Raw genomic sequence first — 27,268 nt, 5'->3', positions numbered from 1 at the left:
AAAATTAGACGTTATCTTAAACTCTACTCGTGAGAAACACATTGAATGATAGTAATATCAACCTGTTGTTTGAATCTACTCAGCCATTTATAATATACAAAATAATAGAAACTTACAGTACCAATTCTAAAGTACAAAAGTTATACAAAACAATAAAATTGTGAACAATGCAGTCAAAAGCCATAAAATGAAACTGGTAGATTGATGGCAGTTAGCATAATTTACTTTAAATTGCTATATATGGGATGATCAAATAAAAATTGTCCTTGCAAGCTTGCAAGGAGTAGACTTAATAATATCATCATCCTACACACCGGGGTGTATAAAATATAAATCGAACTCACTTGTGCCTATTGACCGGTGTGAAATAAATAACTTCAATTCAACGAACGTTTTCTGGACGCCTTCCGTGTCCTTCTTCAGGTTAACTGCTGGATTCTATTATTTTTAAAAAACTGCGTTCCGATCTTTTAAGAACAAATTCAAATGAAGATAGTTCGAAAGCGCGATGACCATCGCGCATGCGCTATATCTGTCGTGCTCCTTGTCGTACTGTATCATATTCTTTTTAATCTTTTTATTCTTTTTTATCTTTGGGTCACATGATTTCATGTGTTATCGGACCCAAATAAATCTTTATGCATCCTCTTGTAATAAAGTTTGCCAAGCAAGCGAAAGAGTTATCTCGTCGCGTGAATTAATGCATGTTGTTTTAGTTTGCGCTTTATGTATCTCTATCGCTTCCAGCCATTTGAGATGTTCCATCCGAGTCGTTTTAGTTATTAGCGTGGCCCCCGCGAAGTCCACATTAATGCCCGGTTCAGAAGCGTACACTGCAAGCGACGTGGTAGCTCTGTTGTATCTTATATCCGCCTCATGTTCTTTAACCCTGACTTCCATAGAGCGTTTCGTTGATCCTATGTAGATCAGATCCCTATTAAATCTCTCGTCCTTTATCGGGATTCGGTATACGCCTGCCATTCTATTCGGGTCCGATGGGTCCTTTCCGTTACGTAACAAAGTGTAAATGGTTGGGCCTCTCCTATAAGCAACGGTGACCTTACGTCTCCTTGCGATAGACGCGTATACGGATTTCAAGGTCGGGTTATATGTGATGGGTATTCTCTCCACCTCCGTATTTTGGTTGTTAGTTTGTGCCACTGCAGGTGCGTTTTGGCTCATTCGTGCTCTTTGGCGTTCCGCCATTCTTGGAATAATGTTGCGGTAGCCGTGTATATCCGCAATCTTCTCAATATGTTTCAACTCTTTCTTAAGCGCTTGTTGAGTGGAAGAGTGCGTGTATGCCCGTCTGACCAATGATCTAAATGCTGCTATTTTGTATTGGATCGGGTCGCATGAGTCACTCGGGATGTATGTGGGGCTTGCACATTGTTTGCGATACACAGAGGTATGGATGTTGTGCGAGTCAATCCTGATATCCACATCCAAAAAATGCACATTGGTATCACTATGTTGCTCAACTTCGATTGACAGACCATACGTGTTATCATTCATCTTTTCTACGAATTGCGCCAAGTTCGGTGTTGTCTTCCATACGATGATGACGTCATCTATATAACGTCTGTATAGTAGGATATCGTTGGTGAATCCCGGGAGTGTTTTGGATTCGAGTTGTCTCACCACCAACTCACACAAGTCCCCTGACAGTGGACTTCCCATCGGGACACCCCGCGATTGTGTGTATGTTACATTTTTTAAATTGAAACACCGACCCGTAACACATGAGGTGCGCTAATTCCAACACAGCCCTCCACCAGAATGTGTTGGAATTAGCGCACCTCATGTGTTACGGGTCGGTGTTTCAATTTAAAAAATGTAACATACACACAATCGCGGGGTGTCCCGATGGGAAGTCCACTGTCAGGGGACTTGTGTGAGTTGGTGGTGAGACAACTCGAATCCAAAACACTCCCGGGATTCACCAACGATATCCTACTATACAGACGTTATATAGATGACGTCATCATCGTATGGAAGACAACACCGAACTTGGCGCAATTCGTAGAAAAGATGAATGATAACACGTATGGTCTGTCAATCGAAGTTGAGCAACATAGTGATACCAATGTGCATTTTTTGGATGTGGATATCAGGATTGACTCGCACAACATCCATACCTCTGTGTATCGCAAACAATGTGCAAGCCCCACATACATCCCGAGTGACTCATGCGACCCGATCCAATACAAAATAGCAGCATTTAGATCATTGGTCAGACGGGCATACACGCACTCTTCCACTCAACAAGCGCTTAAGAAAGAGTTGAAACATATTGAGAAGATTGCGGATATACACGGCTACCGCAACATTATTCCAAGAATGGCGGAACGCCAAAGAGCACGAATGAGCCAAAACGCACCTGCAGTGGCACAAACTAACAACCAAAATACGGAGGTGGAGAGAATACCCATCACATATAACCCGACCTTGAAATCCGTATACGCGTCTATCGCAAGGAGACGTAAGGTCACCGTTGCTTATAGGAGAGGCCCAACCATTTACACTTTGTTACGTAACGGAAAGGACCCATCGGACCCGAATAGAATGGCAGGCGTATACCGAATCCCGATAAAGGACGAGAGATTTAATAGGGATCTGATCTACATAGGATCAACGAAACGCTCTATGGAAGTCAGGGTTAAAGAACATGAGGCGGATATAAGATACAACAGAGCTACCACGTCGCTTGCAGTGTACGCTTCTGAACCGGGCATTAATGTGGACTTCGCGGGGGCCACGCTAATAACTAAAACGACTCGGATGGAACATCTCAAATGGCTGGAAGCGATAGAGATACATAAAGCGCAAACTAAAACAACATGCATTAATTCACGCGACGAGATAACTCTTTCGCTTGCTTGGCAAACTTTATTACAAGAGGATGCATAAAGATTTATTTGGGTCCGATAACACATGAAATCATGTGACCCAAAGATAAAAAAGAATAAAAAGATTAAAAAGAATATGATACAGTACGACAAGGAGCACGACAGATATAGCGCATGCGCGATGGTCATCGCGCTTTCGAACTATCTTCATTTGAATTTGTTCTTAAAAGATCGGAACGCAGTTTTTTAAAAATAATAGAATCCAGCAGTTAACCTGAAGAAGGACACGGAAGGCGTCCAGAAAACGTTCGTTGAATTGAAGTTATTTATTTCACACCGGTCAATAGGCACAAGTGAGTTCGATTTATATTTTAGACTTAATAATACTTTGACCTAGCTGTAATTGTTACTACCCTGTTATCTATATATATAACCCATTGAACGTGTGTCCGTCTGTTCATCCGTGTAACATTATGCCAAAAACGGGCACTAGAGATGCCCCTATCGTGTGTCAAATTTCAAACATTTAAATTAACAATATAAATTATTATTATTCATTTGGCCAATAACAATATTAATAATTCAGTATATTTGTAATAGGAATTTATTATTGTCACGGAATGCCTGTAACGTACACTAGGGGGCGAATAATGAAAAATGGATAGTTTTGAAAATTATATAGTGGACTCCCGGAAGGTAATATTTTAATAATAGAATTCTCGGAAGGTGATATTTCAATAATAGAAACTCTCATCAAACTTTTAAAAATTAAGTGCATAAAACTTTCATATATTAAGTGCATTAAATGTTTCTCATAGGAATTTGTAATGCTGCTAGAATGCCCACTAGGGGGCGACCCGGGCTACTACTTTGTCACAAGGTCTACAAGGGAAACTTCTTGACAGACGTCAGAGATTGCATTATCACAGACCAATTTACAACAACTAACATTATCCTCCTCAACGATGGCCAATTCACATATTACAACCCGAAACGTAATAACACAGCCATAGACCTCACTCTCGTAACGAATGACATTGCAACACATGCAAACTGGAACCCCTTGTCCATTTTCTGCGGCAGCCACCATTGGTTGAAACCAACATTTCCAACATCAGGACAGGCAAACATAAAGTGAATAACCAAACACACACTAGCACCTGCATTAACATAACACAAACTTTTATCTCCTGGGCCACCCACATGGACTGGACCTATGACAATTTTGTGAGATAAGCAGAGGGTCGGGTTAATCTCTTCTGACCACTTAATCTGCACAGACTGGTAAAGCCTGATTTCTGCGTCTGTTGGATGGTTTTAGGAGGGCAAGAAGTGAGTGGGGAGTGCATCTGTAAGTTGACAAGTGTCCTTCCAGAAAAAGAGATTGACAGGTTGCCAGGTTAACAAATAAAACATTTATTGGTTAGCTAGGATTAACATACAAGATCGTCTACAAGGCTACTCGATTAAATGCGGTTAAATGCAAGTTATACAAAGGGAAGCTGTTAGCTATGCTTAATCCCATTTCTGGGGAGAGAGAATTCACAGATCACTGACAAACAATACCTGTATGCGGGAATGGACGGTATACGTCGAAGTATGGCGGATGCCGATGGTATGGAAGAGTCTGTAGCCGTTGAAATGTTTTCTCAGACGGGATCTAAGTTGTTGCGTAGAGATTGATTGGCACAAGTACAGAAATAACTTCCAAGTGTGGATGTGCGCTGAGCCTTCGGTACCTCACGCTTTTATAGCATTAGTGTGGGAAAACGCTCCATTGTTGACAATGACTTTTGATTCTTGACAACTAAGTGTCAACTTTCCCACCTAACTGTTGATAGTTGGAGGAGACCTCTGCTCCGATACTCTGTGAGGAGTTTTTCCTAAGGGGGGTGTTTACAACAGTTCCGAACAATGAAAAAAAAAGAAGGTTTCCTTTCATTAAAAATTCCCCCTTAAAAATCCACAGTCTCACAATTTCATCAACAAATACAAAGAACTCACATACTACACCCTTATCAATAGCAATCCACGTCAACAGAGACCCAACCCTCCGTGGTGGAATAAAGAATGCCAATGAAAATTAGTAAAAAAAAGGCAAGCATTTCACCACTTCCACAGACACACTAACCGTGAAAACTGTTATCTAAAATGCTGTTATCAATGCAAAATCTTCTGCAACAAAAACACAGGCTGTCACCCTACTGACCTCCTCTGCATTGCTGACAGTACAATTGGTAGTATCATTACATACACCATCCCCAGTATCTCTACCCTTACCAAGAACAGTTCCACACCTTAGAGGCTATTCAAACCCAATACATCAAACTCAGCCTTGGGCTCCCCATCTCTACCAACAACATTGTTACATTCCCCGTCGCAAATAAAACCTCCCTCGATTGCCGCTTCCACAAATGCATCATTAAACAATACTGCACTTACATCAAGAAAGCTACTTTTGACCCCCTCTTCCAATCCATTATTCAGAACATACACAACAATTCAGGCGCCTCCCTTGTTAAGATTCCGTTTATCCACTTCACCCGCTCCTGGCTTCTCCTACACAGCATTCAACCTTCCAATGTTTTGTCAAAGTTGTTCAACATTACCAATGCCTCCCAACCACAACATTCATCTTGACAACCTTGCCTTCCAAAATTCAAATCTCCCTGACCAATGTTTCCTCTAAGCTGTGCGGCCGCACACTGCTCAAATTGTTGCCGCAAACGAGAATTTATGTGCCGCACAGGCGAACATGCACACTGATTTGAATTGATGTTTACTTATTTCTCACTTTGTCTGCAACATGGTTATTGCTACGTATATTTCGATTAAATACATTAAATCATTGACAAAAGATAATATTTTATGCAGAAGTATGTTTTAAAATGAATTTTAATCTATATATATATATATATAAAATCTTACTTTTTCTATAAAAATTAAAATAATTAATTATAAAGTAGAGATTAAAATTTTTTGCTCAGAATCTGCTCAGCAAAAATTTTTTTACTCAGAGAAGTATATTTTCTGCTCATCTACCAAAAAAATTAGAGGAAACGTACCTGACACATTCATCCAACAGTCCTTTAAGGAATGGGAAGCCCACCAAAGCATCAACATCATAGTTGCCACTGGTGGGTTGTAAACCACCAACACCATGACAGCAGCTTTTGTTGACTCTAAAAACAACATCACGGCCCACTTCTCTCTCCACCCTGAGGCCACGATTTTCACTGTGGAAGGATATGCAATCCTTCAAACAATCCATCATGTTACCTTCAAAAAGTCAGATGCCATCATTTGTTCAGACTTGAAATCGGTTCTTGAGGCTCTCCATGCTCAACATGATAAGTCCCCTACCTTAATCCAAATCATTAACACCATCCTCAACCAAAGGCATATCTTCAATCTTCAGACCAAACTAATCTGGATCCCGGCTCACAAAGGCAATCCCATCACCGAAAACTCAAGCTGACAAACTCACCAAAACCAACCCCCTCAACTCTAACATCACCCACTACATAACTCCTGAAAACCTCAAAACTCTCATCAAGTTTGACAACGAGAAACACATGAACAACAGACGGAACACCTACCCCAAAAACTATCTCTACCCTTGGTTTTCTAAAACATCAGATATTTCTATTTCTGACATCACTGATTGCCGCATCAACGTCCTCATCAACCGCGCAAGAACCAACTCTTTGCTTACAAACCACTTTCTTTATACAGTAGAGCATCAATTATCCGACTCAATTGGGGACTAGGGTTGGTCGGATAACCAAAAAGTATGAAAAATGCATTATTAGTATATCCCATGTAATTAGTATATTAGTATATCGCTATTAACCTACTTCGTGTTGAATTTTCATCAATTTTAAGTCTAACAAAAATTTTTTTAAAATAATAATCATTGCTATTGTATTGTTAAAAATTATTTCTTCATTGTGCACAAAATAAATACAGTACTGTACTGTATATTGAAAAATATAAAACAAAAAACAAATATTCTGGTTACATATTTTACATAAAGTAGGCTTATACATTATAAAAAGAAGTCCAAAATTTTCTTTTGCTTCACAACTGACACTCGTTTTTTCGCCGCTAAATCTCGCACATGTTTTAAAAACAGCAATTCGATAGTGTTGTTAAATAAAATTAAGCCTCATTTAAATACTGACCTCCCTTTCATGGTCAAGTCAGTGTTGCCAGCTAAAGCACGTAAAAATTTAGCAAAAATAATATTAAAGTAGCCAAGACATTTAAATTTGCCGACTAGAACGCGGTCAGTTAACCGATGTGACAGTTGATCGGGGGTCGGATAATCAATGCTCTACTGTACTTGCAACATCTGCACCACCAACCAGTGCAAATGTTCAAAATTCAACATCAGAAGTATACTCTCCAATAAGTCTTACAAAAAATCATCTACTCAATATCAGCAGTTGCCTTCAATTAAACCTGAAAGATGTTTGCCTTCAATCCTTATTGATCTTTTTTAACGAATACAAAGATACCTACAACTACTAAATCAATCTAACTTTTTCTCGCCTCATTTTGACTGCCAACGGACAACAAACATCGTTTCATCCCTTTTTTTTTTCTTTGACATTGCTCACTCAGTGTCCTGAACCACCAATGACTCCACACACCCCTTGTGCATTCTCCTTCAATCCCTCCACATTAGTACTGATTTTCTCAAACGTTTCTTCTAGACCTTTCAAGTACATCTTCTTGAGATCACTATCTGTTTCTCCAACTAACTCCACTCACATACCTGGAAAAACAACTACATGGGGCAAAATAGCCAACATAGCTAATGCCTAACTTCACTGCCAGAAGGCGGCAAGCAAGCAAGCACAAGGTCTATATAAGAAGGTCGGGACACGCGTACTGGAGCCGCCATTTTGGGACTTTTTGAGTCGCATGTTTAAAACAAACTTGTGTGTTTTTGCGAATGCAAATAACCGCGGTATCTCTGGAGCATCAACTATTATATTCCCCAATTTATTATATTCCCAAAACGTTTTGCGAACACAAGCCTGGCCAAGAGAATGAAAATGGGAAATATAATAGTTAAAACAAACTTGTACGAGCAGTCAGTTTTATATGACATTAATTAAACTAATTTATGCAATTTTAGTTAAATTAATGTTGTATAAAACTGACTGCTTGTACAAGTTTGTTTTAAACATGCGACTCAAAAAGTCCCAAAATGGCAGTTCCAGTACGCGTGTCCCGACCTTCTTATATAGTCCTTGGTTCGTCATAAGAAACTAAGCTGTGTGGGGCAGTAATTTTGTCTGCCACAATCAAATATGCACTTTTGAGTAGTTTATTAAACTTTCAAAGTTATGCAACAAAACAAACACACACACACACACTCACACACTTACAGTATATATATTCTATTTATTCCTTCCTTATGGAAAATCAGTTGAATGAATGAAAGTGTGCCACCCTTGTATATATCCATTCTGTAGCTGCCCTCTAGCGATTTACAATATATAAAAAAATTAATTAATTACATAAATAAACGTGTACTTAAATCTTAAACATTTATTTACTATAGACTCAAGGAATAATAATAAACGAAATTGTGTGTTGATGTATATTGTTACTGGTGCTGATACTAAAAAGGTTCTGTTAATATCAGCACTTTTAACTCTCAGGCCCTTATTAAGCACTTATTGAGGCTCCTGGCTCAATTTATTTAGAAGCTTAGAATAGAAATGTTAGTAATGAGAAGTGAAGTGAAGCCCTAAGAAGACAAAATTCATTCATATGCTTGTGTATTGATACAGTTCAACACTGATACTGCATAATGACAAAGGGAATGTTTTAACTGAAGACCAAATGAAATAAAATATTACTGATTTATTATCATCTGTCTGATGTTAGCACTCACTACTTTTACACTGTTTTTGCATTATACTTTTCTAAAATAAATATTTTTCTATATATTTTTGAGTTTGATATTTGCTTTATGGATTATAAAAGGATTTTCTGTCATCTGAAGAACCAATTTTTTTTTTAAAGGTAATCACAAATTTGCTGTACAGTGAGCACTGTTTGATATTGTTTTATACATAGATGTATGGCTTCAATATTAAATAATTATATGGCAATAGGAATATTATAGTACAGAAATAAATTTTAAATTTCTGATTTCTTAGGATAAACTTTAAAATTTTGATGTCATTTCATTATTTAGACCAGTGATTCTCAAAGTGGGGGTCGCTGAAAAATATTTTATAAATTTACTATGGATTCATGTTTAGAAATAATAGAAATAAAAAGTAATTTTTACTTAAATAAATTGCACATATAAATAATAAAAACAATATAAATATTTTAATACGAGCCTAATCTTCATAAATTTGTGTGCTATTGGGGAATCCCCCGAGTTCCACTCTCAGCCTAAACTATGATAGAACAACATTGTCATTTGGAACGGTGTTTGCCAGCAGCATTGTGTCTGTAGGCAAGTCAAGTTAGAAATACAGTAGAGAGTCAATTATCCAAAAACTGATCAACCGAAAGCTTTTCAGTCGGCAAATTTAAATTTCCGCTAGTGCTGTGGCGCTGCAATATTTGGCTATGTCTTGGGCTACTCCAATATTATTTTAGTTGGTATGCATTTTTAGCTGGCAGCACTGGAGCGATCATAAGAGGGTACTTAACTCCCTCCCTCGAGATGTTTTCCTACACCTAGTCATTCTTCGGGGGTCCTTTGAAATTTTTAAGTGCAACCAAAAAGTTTGAGAAACACTGGTTTAGTCCACCTGAATCCTATATATCCTTACATTGTCTAACCATTTAGATGATTATAAAAGAACTTTGTCTAATGCATAGGGAAGTTAATTTAAAATTTTGTTTTAGGCTTTAAATGAAATTGGAGAGACACATAACTTCCCCATAGAGTTTGTGGATGGCTACATCAGTTCAATTTCAATAATGATACCGTGGTCCTCTCTACTGAGTGAGAGCAGCTTGGTCGAAGTACAGGGCCTCATGATGACCATTCAACCTAAACAGCGATCACAAGATGGTAACACATTTAGTTTAATTGATACTCTATACAGCTTTATAAAATAATAATTTGAAAATACTATTTTCAGCCTCGATGTTTGATTCCACCTGGGGGAGTATGACGACGAGTATGCAACTAGCAGAAGAATGTCTCCGTCAGGAGGTTTTTGAGGTAGAAAAAGATGTTGAATCAGTGCAGCCGTTAGAAGGATTGGAATTGTTTGCACAGACGATCGAAACTGGTGATTTAAAATATTTTCTTTTGAATATTTTGACTGTCATTGTTAAAAATGTATTGTTAATAGAAAAATTTGTTTCCTAGTTCTCTGCAGGATCAAAGTTCGATTCATAGATACTGTAATAAGAATGGAATATATACCAAAAGAAAGTAAATCTGGAGTTGCATTGGAAATACGTGTCAAGAAGTAAGTTTAATGAATTTGTGTCATAAAAATTTTCATTTTAATTTAAAGAAAACAAGTTCTTTCTGCAGAACCACATTATAGTTAATGCTTACTGTTATGTTGTGGAAATCAAATTCAGGGTTTTCCAAGAAAGCATATTACTTTAAATTATTGTAATTATACTAATTATTATCCAAGAAGTCATAACATATATTGAAACATTGGAAAACTGTTCAAGTTTTACATTTGCCCATTACAATTTCTTAATGCATCTTGTGTCATATATCACATGTCCAACCAAGGTCTTCCTATACTAACTACAATATATCCATTGTCATTCCTCCCATGGAAGCCGCAATTCTATGGCTTTTACAGATTACTTGTGTTGCACAATTACAAGTGATTCTGACTTTGCAAACTGCAGAATGCAAAGCATCTCAGTTATCTCATCACCATTTTCATTTAAGGTGCTTCCTAGATGTAGTAAATGACAAGACACTTGAGTGCAGATGAGAGACGAAACTCGGATAGTTAGTTTGTTAGTGTACATTGCCGACTTCTCTTATAATAATTAATATAAGTGCAGTAATTTAAGATGACAGCATTCATTTTGGGAGACCTATATTTATTCCATGCTTAAATAGGTGTACTAGTCTTAAATTGCCTACTGAAATTCAGAATGAGTATTGAGTTTCACTGACAAAATAAAGCAAACAATAATTAACTGTGCTATGTACTTCTATTGATCAAATTCTATATTTTTAATTTCAAGTGTACCATTGTTTATTATAGAATTGATTATTTCGACGAGGCTGGAAATGAAAATACAGAATACAGTGATCATACATCAAAGCGCAACATATACGAACCAGTAACATTTTCCACGAAGAAGTTTACTCTGGAGGGAGTAAATTTATATTCCGACGAATTTCCGCAGCATTATCGAACTGTCATCCGTTCCACATCCACTCCGAAGGTGTGAAGAAGATTATTAAATTTGCAGTCCAGTTACTAGAGTATTGGAAAAATTTAACATTTCTATTTTTATGAATTAACAATGCTTTTAACTTTTATTCACTTTAGTTAATTGATAACCTACAAATAGCTCCGGGCTCACCTGAATTGCCTCCACCCCATTCTTCCCTTCATTGTAATCAAAACATGATAGATTCATCTGAAGATATTGTTCAAGATCCCGTTTTGATTTCGCTTCTACACGGGCAGCAAGAGTTACGATTAAAGCTAAAGCACAATGAATCTGCAGTTGGAGCAAAGGTAAGAGTTTGCTTTTTTTATATAATTTGTTCATAATTAATGTATGCAATTATTTTAGGTGGATCTTGAATTTAATTTTGGTCCTGTAGTTATGTTTCTTTCACCAAGACAAGTTCACATCTTGTTAGAGTTAGCAAGAGGTTTGACTGAACCTGGTAAGTACTTAAATTTGGAAATAAAAATCTGTTTTCTGTTATGAAATTTTAGATTAATTTGATTACTTAACATACAGATTTAGAAGATAATAAAAGTGCTTTAAAAAACAATTATAAACCAATGGGTGCAGCTGATTATGCTCTTGTGGAACAAGAACTACAAAAGCAAATCAACCAACCTCAACTTATGACTAAGGGATTCCAGCATCATCAAGGATGGTCTTCCCATTCTCTAGGTATGAAAGAATTCTTATAAAAGTTAATGAGACAAATTGTAGAATGAGTAACTTTAGAGTTAATGATTTTTTATTTTTTTTTTAGACGATTCTGATGATGAATTTTTACCAGTTATTGGAAACAAATCCGGAAAAGAGAACCTCAATGATATGGATTCTTCTATGTCCAGTAGCAGTAGCAGCGTCTCAAAGCCTTCGGGTTATTTTAAACTTGTATATTCTGTAATTTAAACAAAATAATTACTTGTAATCTTTTCTTTTCAAATAGAAACCTAATGCTAATTTATAACAACTTGTTTTTCTGTACTTAAAATGAATTTTTTTGTTATAGGTTATCACAGTTCCAATAGTAGCTATCGAAGGAGTAGTTTAAAATCAAAAGGTAAGCAATATATTGCTCTCTAAACTTGTAATTTTATAGATTATAATTGAAGTAAAAATAATTATTTTGATTATTTTCTAATAAATAAGGAAACGTCCAAGGCCTTTTACAAGACCCATTAACAGAACTAACACAGTTTTCTGCCAAATTTAGCTGTGTCTACCTTTTAATTCTTCACGATGACATCTTGTTGCCTTCTTCCACGTTAACAAATTCCAGGACAGTGCTTCCTACGCTTGCTTCTGTTACCAAAATGAAAAATACATCCGAAAAATTTTTTGAAGATTTGATGAAAATTTTATTAGATGGAGTAAACATCAAAGATTTTTCTGAAATGAGAGAACATCTGTCCAATATATGTCAATTGAATCATTTAAGGTTAGTGTAGCTTTAAAATTAAAATTTATAATTTGCATTAGATATTGCCTCAATAAATCAGAATATGTTTTATGAAAGCAGTATGTATTGGTTCAAAATATAATATCATCGAGATAAAACACTAAAGATCAGTAATTAAGAAAATTAAAAGTACTGATGATAAAAATAAAACTAATATACAATTTTTTAATTGTTGGTTGAAGAAATTTATAGCAAAGAGTACAATTAAATTAAAAACAGTTGCCCACGAAACATTTTTTTCTGTAAGCACCATTGTTATCTTCAGTCAAAAATTCATATACAACTGTAAGAAATATGTACAAAATTTTTTCAGAAGTAATTTTAATGAGGAATTTTTTCAAAAACATTAAAATGGAAAATTATGAGACTAGTTTTATTTGGTAGAACATCAGAAACTGTGCTTAAATGTTAAAAATTAACTACAAATGTCTTGTTTCTAAGTTAAGATTGTTTAAAGATTGAAAGGAATTCATTTAAAAAGTGTATAGATAGAGGAAGTGCTTTCAGTACAAGCACAAATGACTAGCTGTGAATTTGAATGCGAAGCAAATATTTATTGTTCCTAATTTTCAATAGGATTTTATGACTTTTGAACAATCCTGGCTTGTAAATAAGACATTTATGGCACCTAAATGTTTGATTTTAAGATTTCAGAAATGTTTTTAACATTATTTGTTAAATCATTTTTGACATTTTCTTTCTCTTTGCTGATATAAAAATATTATTACCATATAATATAGAGTAAAATAAGAGTTCTATTTATTGAATACTTTGTTTTCTTCTGTTTAAAAATAATAATAATTCTCATTTCTAGGATAATGGCATCTCCAATAATTATTGAAGGTAATGAGAAATCATCATCTTTACAATGGTTACTATCTAGCGTAATAACAATAGCAGATGCTGAAATAGTAGAGTGTCTGTTCAATGATAAGACAGAGAGTAAAGATAATGTTTCTTCTCAGCCACAATATAGTGAAGTGAGTAAATGTGAAATGTTGAAATATAAAGAATATTCCGAAGATAAATCTAATGTTTTTAAACTTTTTAGATCCTTTGTTTTTCTGCCAATTCTCTAAGATCTGCTGGTAGTAACGTGCCAAATTGGAATGAACCAAGCATAAGGATAAAGTATCACGGAACTGAAAGGACTTCACAGGTATTTATTTATTTAATAAGTCCAGTTTAATCTGAATATTAAACTAATTTTATTTATGTAAATTTATCTTTAGATGCGCAATCTCAAACAGCCCAACAATAGTATTAACTTACAATTAGGTCCATTCTATTCAGAAGTGGATATTTCAATCTTGGATCGCATTCATACGTTACTGAGGCTACAGTCATTCTCTACGTTACATGAAAAGTATGATGCTAGTCCAAACGCACAATCCTGGGTAAGCATGATGCTAGATACAGGTTTTATGATTTTATTAACATTTATAAAATAATACATTTATGCAATATTTCTGTAGACTGATAAAGAACAAACTACAACTGGAAAAACTGATATAGTATTGAATAGTCCTTTTATTCTTCTATGTTTCCGGTAAACATACATCTAATAATTAAGCTGTTTTAAAAATTTCATTAATTAATTGAAACTGAATAATGCAGATTTCCTATTCCTGATTTGCGGCCATTACATAATATGGATCGTGTGCCATGGTGGCAGCGTAATCTACGAAAAGACTTGTTACTGTTGGAATTGACGGGGGCCACTCTAACTTCTACTCTAGACATTGATGAAACTAGTTACAAATGTGAAATACAGTGTCGCGATGCACATGGTAATATAAGATTTATGAACTCCAAAGTATTTTTATTTTAAAAGTTACAAATATAAAAAAAAATTATGTTAATATTTTTAGGACTTTTCCAGTCTGGACTGGATGAAACTCCTGTTTCTTTCCTCAGAACTTGTGCCGATTCTAACAGTGATGGTTGCACCAAAGATGATGGATTTGATTGGCCAAGGTATATATAATTAAAGTACTCATTCGAGTTCTCCAGAAACATTGAGAACATTTTGAAGAATTGATTATTATGAAAATTATTTTTCTACACTCTTTAGACTTGTTTTTAAAGCAAATCCAATTAGTCAGCACTCAGTTCTTGAAACAGAAATCTTGCCAGAAAATGATGAATCGCTTCAAACGAATTCTATTATGTGCCATATGGATTTAGGTGAATCTTTGCCATTTGTTTCCCGGAGAGTATTTTACGAAACTGATTTACATAGTAATCTGAATGGTAGGGATAAACAGGAAAACAGTTCTAGTTGCGAAGCTGATCAGGTTGCATATTATTTAATGTCCTTTTAATAAAATAATAGTCTTTAAGATTTATATAAAATTTAAATATTTAATAATACAGGTTATCATGCCTGCTGATAAGTATCAAGTTCAAGAATTTGTTGAGAAAGCAATGAACAATACAAGATATTCCTTAGAATTTTTGCTTCCTAACCTCAACATATTTCTTCCAAGCAAACATTTTTATGAAGAGCTGTATAATAGGTAAAAAAATTAAAAGTTTTTTTTTGTTTTTCTTTTTATTATTAATTGAAAAGTTTTTTTCACATAAAGGTTAGCTACAGATCTAGTAATGTGGGAATTGTCGGCTCCAAAAGCTGTGAATCGCTCGGAGAACTTTAACGGGAGGGTTTCTTGTTCTGGATTTGATTTGGCTTCCCAGTTAACACAAGAAACTAGTTGTTTCCAAACCTTTTCTATGTGCAAATCAGCTCTACAGTATGGTAAATATTGTTTTTTCTTGTTATATTAATCATTTGTTTTTGCTAAGATTTAATTCTTTTTGCTGCTAAATCCAGAATCAAGTTCTGACTCAGAAGAAGGTAATGGTCTTTACTATTCAATAAGTGAACCATTTCAGAGAGGAAAGAAAAAACATTTTAAAAGACAAGATCAAATTCAGAATCTTCAAAGTAATCTTGTGATTACTGTCAATGTTACTCAGGGAAAAACTACTCTTATAGCACCACTTCGTGTAAGTTATAAGTTTAGTAATGTATCTAACTCAGGGAGTGAGGTCCAATCTATATTAACATGGTTTATTACTTTTCTATCATAGGATAACAGTGCCAATGTTGTTCCTGGACAATATGGTGAATTTCAGTTACATGTAGAAGATTCCTTATTTTGTTTTGTTTCAAATTATCATGGAGAACTTCATAATAATTATGTCTGCCTTCAGTCTAACAAAGCAACATTTTACCATAATGGTAAGATATTGTTCAATTACTTAGAGTTATCTACTGAGAAACCATCTCTAATGCCATATAAATATTTTATATAGCATTCTAATCTTAAACTTTTATGAATTGTAAGATTATGATGCTTTATAAAGATTTAAAATTGAAATCTTTATATTTTTAAGGGATGCTTTCAACTACTAGACAACCCCAGAAATTAGAACCTGCTGTTTTGATTCCACCTACTCATCTACATGCAACCATTTATCAGTCTGATCCAGGAATTCCCCAGAAGCAAGGATTTCACGTCGGGAAGGGAGGAGACAGTTTAGATATGTTGTCTGTCGTAATTAAGGTCAACTTAGATGAACAAGCGATAAAGGTATTTCTTAAGAACCATTACATCTCAGTTGTTATTATGGTTGTTTCAGCACACATCTTCTTAAAAAACATCATGTTAACAGAATTTTTTGCAATAAAAATAATGGAGCTTATGGGAAGATTGAAGTCAGGGAAAAAACCTTAAAATCTGTTCAGTCTTTCAAAATATTTTATTTTAATCTTTTCCGTAATATTTAAAGCTTTCTTTTTTCAATCACTACTTGGATTCTTATAATTCTGCCTTATTGGCACTAAGAGGGTCTTTAATCAAGCCTATCACAGGTTCAGTTAGGCCCACAATGGGGCATCCAGGTGGTGGGATGAGGACCATCTTATCCAGGACAGACCATCATCTAAAAAGCTCCTGGGCATTTTTGACTAGTCTGAATTTATTCCCAGAGCAGTAAGCTGGCACCTTAACTGCTCATTCATCTGGTTGTTTTTTATTGAGAAAAGTATAATAATTTGAAAAAGCAGTCTGATACACACTTGTAAAGTAATGCACAAGAATATTACTGGGGTATGAGAGAAGATGGTGTGTAGATTTTGTATATTCCTTTGCAGGTTACTATATTCAGTTGAATGGCTTTTGTGTGTTTATCTGGTGTTACACAATAGTACAAAACATAGCCACATCATGAAAAATTCCATATGACCTAGCATGATTTTATGTTTGGTGATTTTATTTTTCTATTTACTCACAAAAAAAATCTGTGTATCAGAAAAACACATTATAATAGAAGAGACTGTATTTTATGTCTTCATTTAATTGAATTAATTTTTTATAATAATTAATAAATTGGGGATGTTGTGGTCTAGCAATACAGACTGTCTTTGAAACAGCCACAACTATTACTATAAATACTGTAGTTTCAGTTATCAAATAAAATTTCAGCATTCGATATTGACAACAGAATATTTAATTTAGTTTAAGAATTTTTAGTTTGTAATGATTTTTATAAATATAAAAAGTAAATTCTTGCAGACATTTAAAGTTGCAGTTGGAATTTCGTGTGCCACACTGAGACACTATACTACTACGTCACCACAGAATTGGTTAACGCAGTTTGTAGATTTCTTTGATATAGTCGATTATCCCGTAAACGGTTACATTCCTCCTGCCATTATAACTGAATTACATCTTCATCTATGGAGTTGTGCAATAGATTACAGGTATTTTTCAACATTTAAATGATATTTTGATATGAAATAATTTGAGTTAATAATTTAATTATACAAATAGTCTTCTGTTAATTTAACAATTCAGGGAGATTACATTGTGCAAATTTTTTTTTTTTTAACACATTCAACTAATTCAATTTCAATCTTGTGAAAGATCATTAGTAGAAGCTGCATGGGGTGTATCCTAATGATCCCTTTGAGGGAAACATCAAGGAGACTTGGGGACATTAAGAAAAATCTTAAAATTTTTTCTGCTGTTCAAAAAAAAAAAAGATAAAGGATGTTTGCAGAGTTAAAATCTTAATATAGTTGAAGACCTGATTTAAGAAACTGCAAGGATTTTGATGCATTTAGTTATAACCTTAACCTTTTTACTATTCATGTTTTATGTGTGAAAGAGTATTTGTTTGGCATGTAGATGATGATGATTTGAAGTGTTTCTGAGTAGTAGTAATTACATGACAAAAAGCTTTTGAGAATATTGTCCTAAGAGATGAATAAATAACATGAGTCAAAGGAATCTCAAATGTTTAGATTGAAACTCAAGAATACATCCGACCATTATTATTATTTATATAACATGTTAATTTTTTGTGTAGCATGCCAATTTCAAGGAATTAACTACAATATTAACTGAAGACTATCTGTGTGAATGCATGTTTGTTATGCATATATATGTGTAAAAATATTCCACATTACTAAAATTAAATTCTGCTATAAACAGGCCTCTTCATTTACCACTGAGAGCTGTTATTACCATGGAGAATTTTAGCATATCAAGTAATATTGCCGCTAATACAACTACGTCTGTGTTTCGGTAAGAACCTTATTTACTAATCTTTACAAATAATGAAAATACCGTTAAATATTCTTAATTTTACGAATAATTTGTTGGTATTATTACAGAATTATTGCTGAAGAATTGTGTCTTCTCATTTCAAACAATACAGAAGCAGAGAAGGTTGATTTAAAAAAAAGTCAGTTTAGTTTTTAATTTTCAATAATAAATATATTTTGCTTCAGTAAAATGTGCCTTTAATGTTGTAACACCAAGTTAAAGTACAATACAGTCGTAGAATTATATTAGTCAATTTATACATCTAAATTTATACTATCAAATATTTTAAATATTAACATTACTTTAGTAGAACAAAATTGAAATTCTCTACTACATGAATTTAATGTGTTTCTGGGATTAGAACAATAAATGTAACCATTATAACATTGAAGTTTTCAGGCATGAAAATAATTAATAAATATCATGTTATTAGAAAGTAGAAAACAATATATAACTATGTTTACTGCATTTTTCTAAATCTTAACATCTAGAACAAGACTGAGCCAAATCTTGTCATGACAGGAGCCATATAATGCCTATAAGAAATATGAGAGCAACATTCTCTATTGAAATTATATATATATATAATACCATATTGCTGTTTATAAAAAATATTACTGTTATATTAGGTTAAGAATGTTTATGTTTGGATAAGTTTGTAAGAAAGACTATGTAATAAAACTTTAAGAAAATAAGTTTACTGCAAATTAACAAATATCACAAAACCCGATATATTTGTAATAAGCAAACAATCACTGAATTACATCGGGCTACTTTTCTGTGATTATATTTAATTAATTTCTAGATAATTTGTCACTAGAGGAAGGCATTAGGCACTATCTCTTATTAAATTTAAATTATTTTAATTAATTTAATCTCTTCTTAAATAACTATAGTTAAATTAAAATTTATTAAATGATTAGAATATTCTGGAAGAAAAGAATCTGTCCAGAGCATGACATGAACCTGCAACTCACTTTAGAAGGTTTTGGATTTGAGTTAGGACGCTGTTTAAAATTTGATTTTTAACAAATGTACCCTTAGCTTACAATTGCCTTTTCAAGTTATGAATTACACTTACAATCCATGTGTAAATCACATTACATAATAAGTCAGCAAACTTACAGAAATATTGCATATGTGTGTACCAAGTTTATTAAAAGAAATTGTATAAATATATGAGAGACACATGCAGTTGCAAGTTGCAGTTTGGCTACCATAGATCTAAAATGACGAGGAATATGTTTAGAGACAATAAAATAATGAAACCATAAAGAAGCGTGTACATATAATTATAAAATATTTTTGTGTACTTTCCATTATTATAGTATGTCAGGTTTTCAAACTTTTCATGGTCCTAAGATGTAAGAGGTCTTTCTTCTTAAAGTTGTAATAATTTTAAAAGCCTAAGACTAGATTGAAACTGGTTTTGCTTTATATGTAAATTCAACACTAGCTCTTCTATATTTTTTTCTGTGTTATCATCATTAAAAATTACTCTGGAAGTACATCTTTTTGTACATTTTAATTATATAAAACTGTCTTAAATAAATTGATCAGTTGTTGAAAAAAATTATTTAATGAAATATAGGTAAATATTTCAGTTTATCAACCATTCAGAATTAAAATATTTTACTTTTATAACCTTGAGTACATAATGACAAAAAGTTACTAGTAACATTTCTGCTCAAAATCTTCACTTACTATTTTTTCCATTAATTATGAGAACAAAATATGCATCATACTCAGAAAAAAAGCAAAAATATTCATTTTCATTATTGTTTAATACAAAATTAGTATATTTGTTATATAACTATTCAATTTTATTTTTTTTTTAGATTATGTGTGCGTTGTTGATACAGGCCTATTTGATTTATCACTGAGAATGACAGACAATAAAGATTCTGTGAGTATTTTCAAAATGATTTTCTCCTTACAAATTTATCAATTGCCAATCTAATCACTACATTTTACAGTCTCATCCAAAATTAGATTTAAGAGCCATGAACAATATGGTTCATATCAGAACGTGTTCCGATTCCTGCCGTGCTCTTCAAAACTTGATAACCTATTTTGCTAATGATGGTGACTTATTATCAGATACTTCCCTTCTGAAAGGAACAGAGGTTAGTATGAAATTATAAAGATAATAGCAGAAATTAAATTCATAGTTTATTAAATATATAGAAGCTCTTTATGCATTTAGGTACCTATTTTAATTACTGAATCAGATGGTCATGGAATAATCAATCTATCAAAATCTCAAGTTGCGCAGGTTAACGACCTTATGGCAGAAGCTATGAAAGAATCATCTAATGGATGTAGCTGTTGTTTAAGTAAATATAATTAATACAATTGTTGTAAATGCTTAACGTTGTGTGATTATTCATGCAAAGTAGGATTTTCGACAGATGATAATGGAAATAAAGAATTTCATTCGGAAATGGATCATTTCGGAACGGACTCGCCCACAAATGAATTCCACTCACCTAGTCTCTCGCAGGAGAACACAGTCACACTCCAGACAGAAATTGACAGATATAATGAAGACATAATGGCAAGTGATGATGAAACTATGGATGAACCAAGTGCAGATGATGAATTTTGTATTTTAGAGAATGATCCTGGAATTGGAATAACAGTAACTATTTTAAATATTTTATGAATTTATAATTTATATGTCTTGTACTTTGATTGATTTGCTTACAAATACTCAGTGACATTTCCATATAATCATCTAAAAACATGTATTTATTGACTATATGCTTAGAAACAAACTTTCGGTTGGTCTGAATTGAATTTTTATGTTTCGTTACTGTTATCAATTCTTTTTGTCTATATTTTTGTTTTTCAAATTTCATTTGAGAATGTTAACATTGCTTGGAACCAATGAACAACACTAAAGCCTTACATTAACAAACATTCATTAAAGAACAAATTATATAGATGTATTTTGGGAGTAGAATTTTACATTAACATTGATTGCATAACTGATTACATTAATGTAATCAGCTATATAAGTTTTTTATACCTATATAACTCCATATTTGTGTAAAATAAGCAGTAATACAGTCATCCAAAATGAATGCTACCACTTTAAATTATTATCTGGAAAACTGTCCAAGTTTAGCATTTGCTCATTACAGTTTCTCATCACATGCATCTTACATCACACAGCACACATCTGACCAATACTCAAACTCTTCCTAAGCTTATTACAGTATATCCATTGTCATTCCACCGAAGGCAGCCACAATTCTGCAGCTCCTGCAGATTATTCACATTGCACAATGATAAGTGATTCTGTCTTTGCAAGCTGCAGAATACAAAGTCCCTTCTCTGTTTCAGAGTTGCCAGTTTTGCTTATGGTTCTTCCAAGAGGTAGTAGACAACAAGATGTTCAAATGCAGATCAGAAATGAAACTTGGACCATTACTATATTGATTGGCATACATTGCATACTTCTTAGATGATAATTAATATAAGTATCATAATTTAAAATGGTAGCATTTATTTTGGAAGATTCTACACTAAGACAATATTTTTATCTATGAATTCAAGATATTGATTATAGTATTGAATACTTAATTTTGTTATTTTTGGAAAATAAGTTAGGAGGGATTACTAAACCTGCATTCTTTTTTAGCCAAAAAGTGGAGAACCACAAGTTCGGGTTCTAACTACAGAACCGCTCCGACTCATTGAAAACCATTTCTCCGCCCACTCGGTAAGATGGATGAACTAAGATCACCAAAAAATTTTCCTCCTCCAGTTTTGAGATACATATTGAGAGAGATGTCGATTGTGTGGCACATGTATGGTGGACATGACTTTGATGTTCCTAAAGTGAAAAACGAGAAAGGTACAAAAATTTAAATTGAAAGTTTCTGTGTGGTCCAATCAACATGAAATTTAAACTGTAATAATTTTAAGATGTTTTATTTACAAAAATTAATTACAAATAAAAATAGATAAAAGAGCAAAAAATCACCAAATGAAAAAGTTTACTCGCAAGGAGTAAACTTGGTGACATCAAGAGCCAGTTGTGCTACATGTCACAGGAAACACTTGAAATCTTGAACATTTACATACTATGGATTTATTTGAAACTCCTTGCCATCTAAACTTCTTACTTGGTTATTCTGTATTTTAAATAACATAAAGACTCTTAGCATTGAACCTATTTGTTATGTAAATTAAGCTTTAGTCAGTCTAAATTTTTTTTCACAGGTAAAGAAAAGCATGTAACACTTCAAGATGACAAGCGAGACAGGTTTGATAATATGAGCACTTGATACCCTACATATATACATGTAAATCTTCAAAGTAAATTTAATATTTTTAGATATGAATCCAGCACCGAAAGCAGATTATATGGACCTGTTCTTCACTTAAAACCTCAGGGAGTCTCCGTGGGATTTACAAAGATTGGGGAAGAAGACTCAATCTGGACCAATGTTTTAGCATCTCCGAAAGTATCAACTAAAAATAACATTCCTAAAAGCTGGTTGATGCGAGGAGGAGCGGGAAGAATGCATGATGTTGTTATGGAACTGCAGATGAATAAGGTTACTTATATTCAATATACTTTATAATAACGACTACTATTTGACTCGTTAACTCAAAGTGGAATAGACAAAAAATTTTTAGTTAAGGATACAACTAATATTGTAATGAAATGTCATAATACAGACGTTATAGACATATACACAGATAAATTCATTGTATGTAAATATATATATATGTGTGTGTACATGTACAAAATAACAAAACATTGACACTATTAGTGATAAAATCTTAAGGCAGCTCCACACATTCTGTACTAGCTGAATACTGAGCAAACATGTAGCCAATATTGAGTAATGTTGATGATTTACTCATGACTGTTCAACAAATATCTGGAATTCACCATTTCCCACTTTTTGTTGATATATTGTACTGAAACAAAAGGGACAAATCTACTTGGTATTGGTCATTATTGGGTAGGTTCGTTTGCTCAGCATTCAGCGAATACCAAATGTGTAGAGCCACCTTACACAAATTTGTTATCGATAATTTATTACTGATTGCCCAACAATGTTATTTGATCTGTCAACTCTCTCATAAGCATCTTGTTTATGAACAATGTAGTTTTCTAGAAAGCCCCTTGAAAGTTTGAAAGGTTTTCTAGCTTTCCTACATGTAGTGGAAGCAGGATATTTGCCCATGGCAGGACCTATTCTTCATCTCTGTCAGTTGTTTCTTGTGCTTGGTTCTCTGCTTCAGTAATGATGTCATCAGTAGAAAGTTAGACCATTGTTAATATTGACAAATTCTTTGAATGACACTACTTCATTGTAATGAGATTGGCTCAGCTTCTTTGATATAGTTGACAGATTCTGGTGGAAATTGATTGTCAACCAAAATCTGCCTTTGTGAAGTGATTTGCAATGATGCTTTGTGAAATTTCATTTGAAGTTTTGTTAATCAGTTACTCCAAACTCATATGATCCATCTTTGATAATATGCAATATCTTTTTTAAAGTTGAGTGATTCCCCAATATAAAGGTTGAAATCTATAAGTTGTAATTTTGGTAAAAATTAACTGTTACAGCTTTTAGAGTATCATTGAATGTGCACTACATTGTCAATAAAAAGAACAATTATTCTGTTTTTGGAATCATGTGGCTGTCTAACTTTCTCGGCAATTGGGGGGAATTATCATCATCCACACTTCCTTATTTGCTACATACTATATAAGTAATGTCTTAGCATTGTGGAACACATTTAGGCATTAGATTTTTCAGTCAGTAACTATGGCAGTTTTTCATTATCTATCAGTTTGCTCCCAAAAAAATTATATAATCTTTGCTTTTTTTTTACATCTGTGACACAATTCATCTTTGAACATAATTGTTTTGTCTGACAGATATTTAAAAGTATAAGCCTACTTCATGTGTTTAAAAATATCTTCTGGGCTATAGTTCTGTAAAATTCAACCACTTTGTGAACTTTTACCACAAATTTTATTGAATACTTTTCCGTGCTTTATTATTCATTTAGCTATCTGCTCCTTGCTTTGAATCTAGAATATCCCAACTGTTGTTCAAATTATTTAGCTTTTTCTCTAAAAGTTTTCCATTGATGGGAATATTTTTGTCATTATATTGGACAAAGCATTTTGTCATACACTTTTTAGAATGCAAATATTCACATTTACAGTATATACTTTACAAAGAACAGAACATTGCATTTATGCTTTATTGTCTGATTCTGTTATTGAAACTTTACAGAATCCTCTCCATTATTTTGGATATGTAGATAAAGTATTTAATGAAGTATCATATTCTTTTGCGATTTTTGATTATTTGGCTTTTCACCATGATTCATATGATGAATACCTTTTCAGCTATTGATGAAATTTTACTTTTCTCTTTTCACCACTTTATTTTGGAATGCAAATGATTGATACAACAATAAAAATATCAGCCTGTGATTCAAATTTTACAGTATATTTAATTCCAAATAAAGAGATACATATAGACAAACTCATAAATTTGATTGGCCAATAACTAAAGTAATAATCATTGTACTACAAAACTACAGATTATTACTTTAAGGTGAAATATCATTAAAAGTTTGAACTTATGTCATGAAATCAGTCTTAATTCTATACAATACACAGTGGTGTCAGAGCAAGACATCAAGTTCCTGTAGGCTCAGAGCAAAACTAGTAGTAATGAAAATTAAAAAAAGGAAACAACAGGATGGAGGCCAGAGGAGAGAAAACAAATCCTCCAGGGCACTCATGAAGAGACAGTGGGGAGCTCACTCGCATTAGGTGGAATTGGGGGCATGATTCCTTTGGTACCTTCCTTTTTGGGAATTTGACAGAGTTGTGAATATTCATTACATCTTGGCAATGATAAATCAATTAATAATTTATGTCCATGACAACTTACTATGTCTTATTCACCTATTTACTGACAAATCGATAATCAAGGAACATAGAGGTGTAGGTGTGGAATAAATCCAAGTCTAACCATTAAATGGACTTCAAAATGGAAAAAAGAGGCTCCTGTCACTACAAATAAATAATACTGGCATTTTAGCCTATGCAGGTTTCTGGAAAGACCATCTCCCAGGAATTGTTTTAACTTCTCAATTCAAACCGAGATCAACAATCCAAATAGAAAATATTTGTCATTTCATTATTCCTCTCATCAAGAATATAATCAATAAGACTGAATTACAAATAATCTGAAATCGTCTACCCCAAAAGACAGAGTCATCTTCATCTCAAGAATTTCAAGCAGATGTCGATATTTTGTGGGCAGACAAATTATGAAGCAAAATGGAACAAGATCTAGAACAACTCCTTTCATTCCATAAGGAAATAAACCATCCTCCAGCCATTTTTCAATCTTCAACAGTCATCACCTTAATCACAATTGCTTCCATTTTTGGAATTGTGAGTCTTTCCATTGCATTTTATTATTGTCGCCAAAACACTCATCAATGCTCATGACTGACTTGGCATCCTGCTCCTTGACCAGGGACCACCTAATATACCAGAGACACCCCCAGCAACTCCAATCTAACACCTACATCCTCAGGATAGCACCCCAATTCTTATGTGAACTTTATTTCAAGAAGCCTCACAAAAATTGGGGATTGGACTAAATATGTAGTGGAGTCATTATTTCTGGTGCACTGTCTCTCGACTCCCTCCTCTGTCCCAGGCCCATTCATTGTCTCATGCAAGACCGCTCATGCAATAATTATACATGCACCTGAAATCACGGGCAATGTCAATTCTGACTTGGGCACAGCCAACATAACCACCACTGTGTTGACATAACAGTTACGCCAGTGTTCAATTTTGTGATAATACTTTCCATCTCCTTGGAGTAGAAAAGAATGGAGTAAATTTTGTCATGTCTAATTTTGTATTCAAAGTACTATAAGTTAGCAAAATGTGATCTGAGATGACTTATGTTAACAAATTTTATTGAGTTAAGTTGGGACAACAATAAAATTTGAGCTAGTGTAAATTTTGCCCTTTGAGAGTCTACTATATTTTCATATTATTTACTTTGGATTTTATTGTGTGTTAAAAAATTAGGTTCGCTTCCAACATGAAGTCTATCCGGAAAAAACCGAACAGGCATCTAGGCAAGTGCTGATAATTCATGACGTAGAGATTCGAGATCGTCTAGCATCTTCCAAAATCAATAAATTTCTTTACCAGTATGCATCTCAAGCTATGCCTCGTCAGTCTCATGCTAACATGGTTACTATTTTTATTCTGTTTCTGTTTGTCGATTTTACTTCTTACTCAAAAAATTTGATTAAAATTGCTTGCAGGTCGTCATCAAAGCCGTTCACATCAGACCAGACCCAAATCTTCTTACACAGGAATGTTCGTTGAAAGTTTCTCTAAAGCCTTTACGACTCAATGTTGACCAAGCAAGTCTGCCTTTTTTCCCCTCCCGCTTTTATTTTCCATTTTTTTTCTTAGGTTTAAAAGTATAATGATTCATTTTTAGGATGCTCTGTTGTTTTTATATAACTTTTTTACTGAAGTCTGTGATATCTCATCTGGTAAGGATACAGTAGGTAAGTATTATGAGGAGAACCTTTAATATTGTGAGAAATAACACGAAAGTTTACCATAAAAATTTATAGAAAGTAATACCGAGACGTCGACCACACCTCACCATTCTCCCGTAATGGGAGTGACTTCGCCAACGTCGTCTGGTCTAACCCCGACGGAACCCGATCGCTTACTGATCATGCTACAGGAAAGAACAGAAGAAACTCAAGATCTAATAAGCCCTTTACAAGAGAATGCTAATAATGATGGCAAGAGCAATGTTTCAAGTAACAAATCCTTTTCAACACCCATATTTTTCAGGTAACTTTTTCATAGTAACGCT

At 33.6% G+C, this 27,268-nt stretch overlaps 1 protein-coding gene across 1 annotated transcript in view; it reads left to right on the top strand.

The window, feature by feature from the left end:
- Atg2 (Autophagy-related 2) overlaps positions 1-27,268 on the top strand; it is a 43,063-nt gene that overhangs the window by 13,756 nt on the left and 2,039 nt on the right. Inside the window, 37 exon segments of the mRNA XM_067273963.1 lie at positions 9,735-9,903; positions 9,974-10,126; positions 10,207-10,309; positions 11,081-11,264; positions 11,372-11,563; positions 11,622-11,718; positions 11,796-11,954; positions 12,040-12,153; positions 12,286-12,336; positions 12,426-12,714; positions 13,550-13,715; positions 13,787-13,894; positions 13,968-14,132; positions 14,211-14,284; positions 14,353-14,525; positions 14,607-14,712; positions 14,810-15,032; positions 15,112-15,254; positions 15,324-15,493; positions 15,569-15,744; positions 15,829-15,979; positions 16,135-16,331; positions 17,316-17,503; positions 18,237-18,329; positions 18,419-18,489; positions 20,189-20,256; positions 20,327-20,476; positions 20,557-20,686; positions 20,762-20,991; positions 21,997-22,066; positions 22,069-22,212; positions 22,581-22,623; positions 22,696-22,918; positions 26,455-26,622; positions 26,697-26,798; positions 26,879-26,948; positions 27,018-27,246. Of these exon segments, the coding sequence (XP_067130064.1) occupies positions 9,735-9,903; positions 9,974-10,126; positions 10,207-10,309; positions 11,081-11,264; positions 11,372-11,563; positions 11,622-11,718; positions 11,796-11,954; positions 12,040-12,153; positions 12,286-12,336; positions 12,426-12,714; positions 13,550-13,715; positions 13,787-13,894; positions 13,968-14,132; positions 14,211-14,284; positions 14,353-14,525; positions 14,607-14,712; positions 14,810-15,032; positions 15,112-15,254; positions 15,324-15,493; positions 15,569-15,744; positions 15,829-15,979; positions 16,135-16,331; positions 17,316-17,503; positions 18,237-18,329; positions 18,419-18,489; positions 20,189-20,256; positions 20,327-20,476; positions 20,557-20,686; positions 20,762-20,991; positions 21,997-22,066; positions 22,069-22,212; positions 22,581-22,623; positions 22,696-22,918; positions 26,455-26,622; positions 26,697-26,798; positions 26,879-26,948; positions 27,018-27,246 (5,342 nt within the window).

The sequence above is a fragment of the Centruroides vittatus genome, unplaced genomic scaffold, assembly GCF_030686945.1.
Source record: "Centruroides vittatus isolate TY-2023 unplaced genomic scaffold, ASM3068694v2 contig_502, whole genome shotgun sequence".
Taxonomy (NCBI): domain Eukaryota; kingdom Metazoa; phylum Arthropoda; class Arachnida; order Scorpiones; family Buthidae; genus Centruroides; species Centruroides vittatus.
Note: the sequence above shows the minus strand (reverse complement) of the source record. Positions and strands in the feature narration are given on the sequence as shown.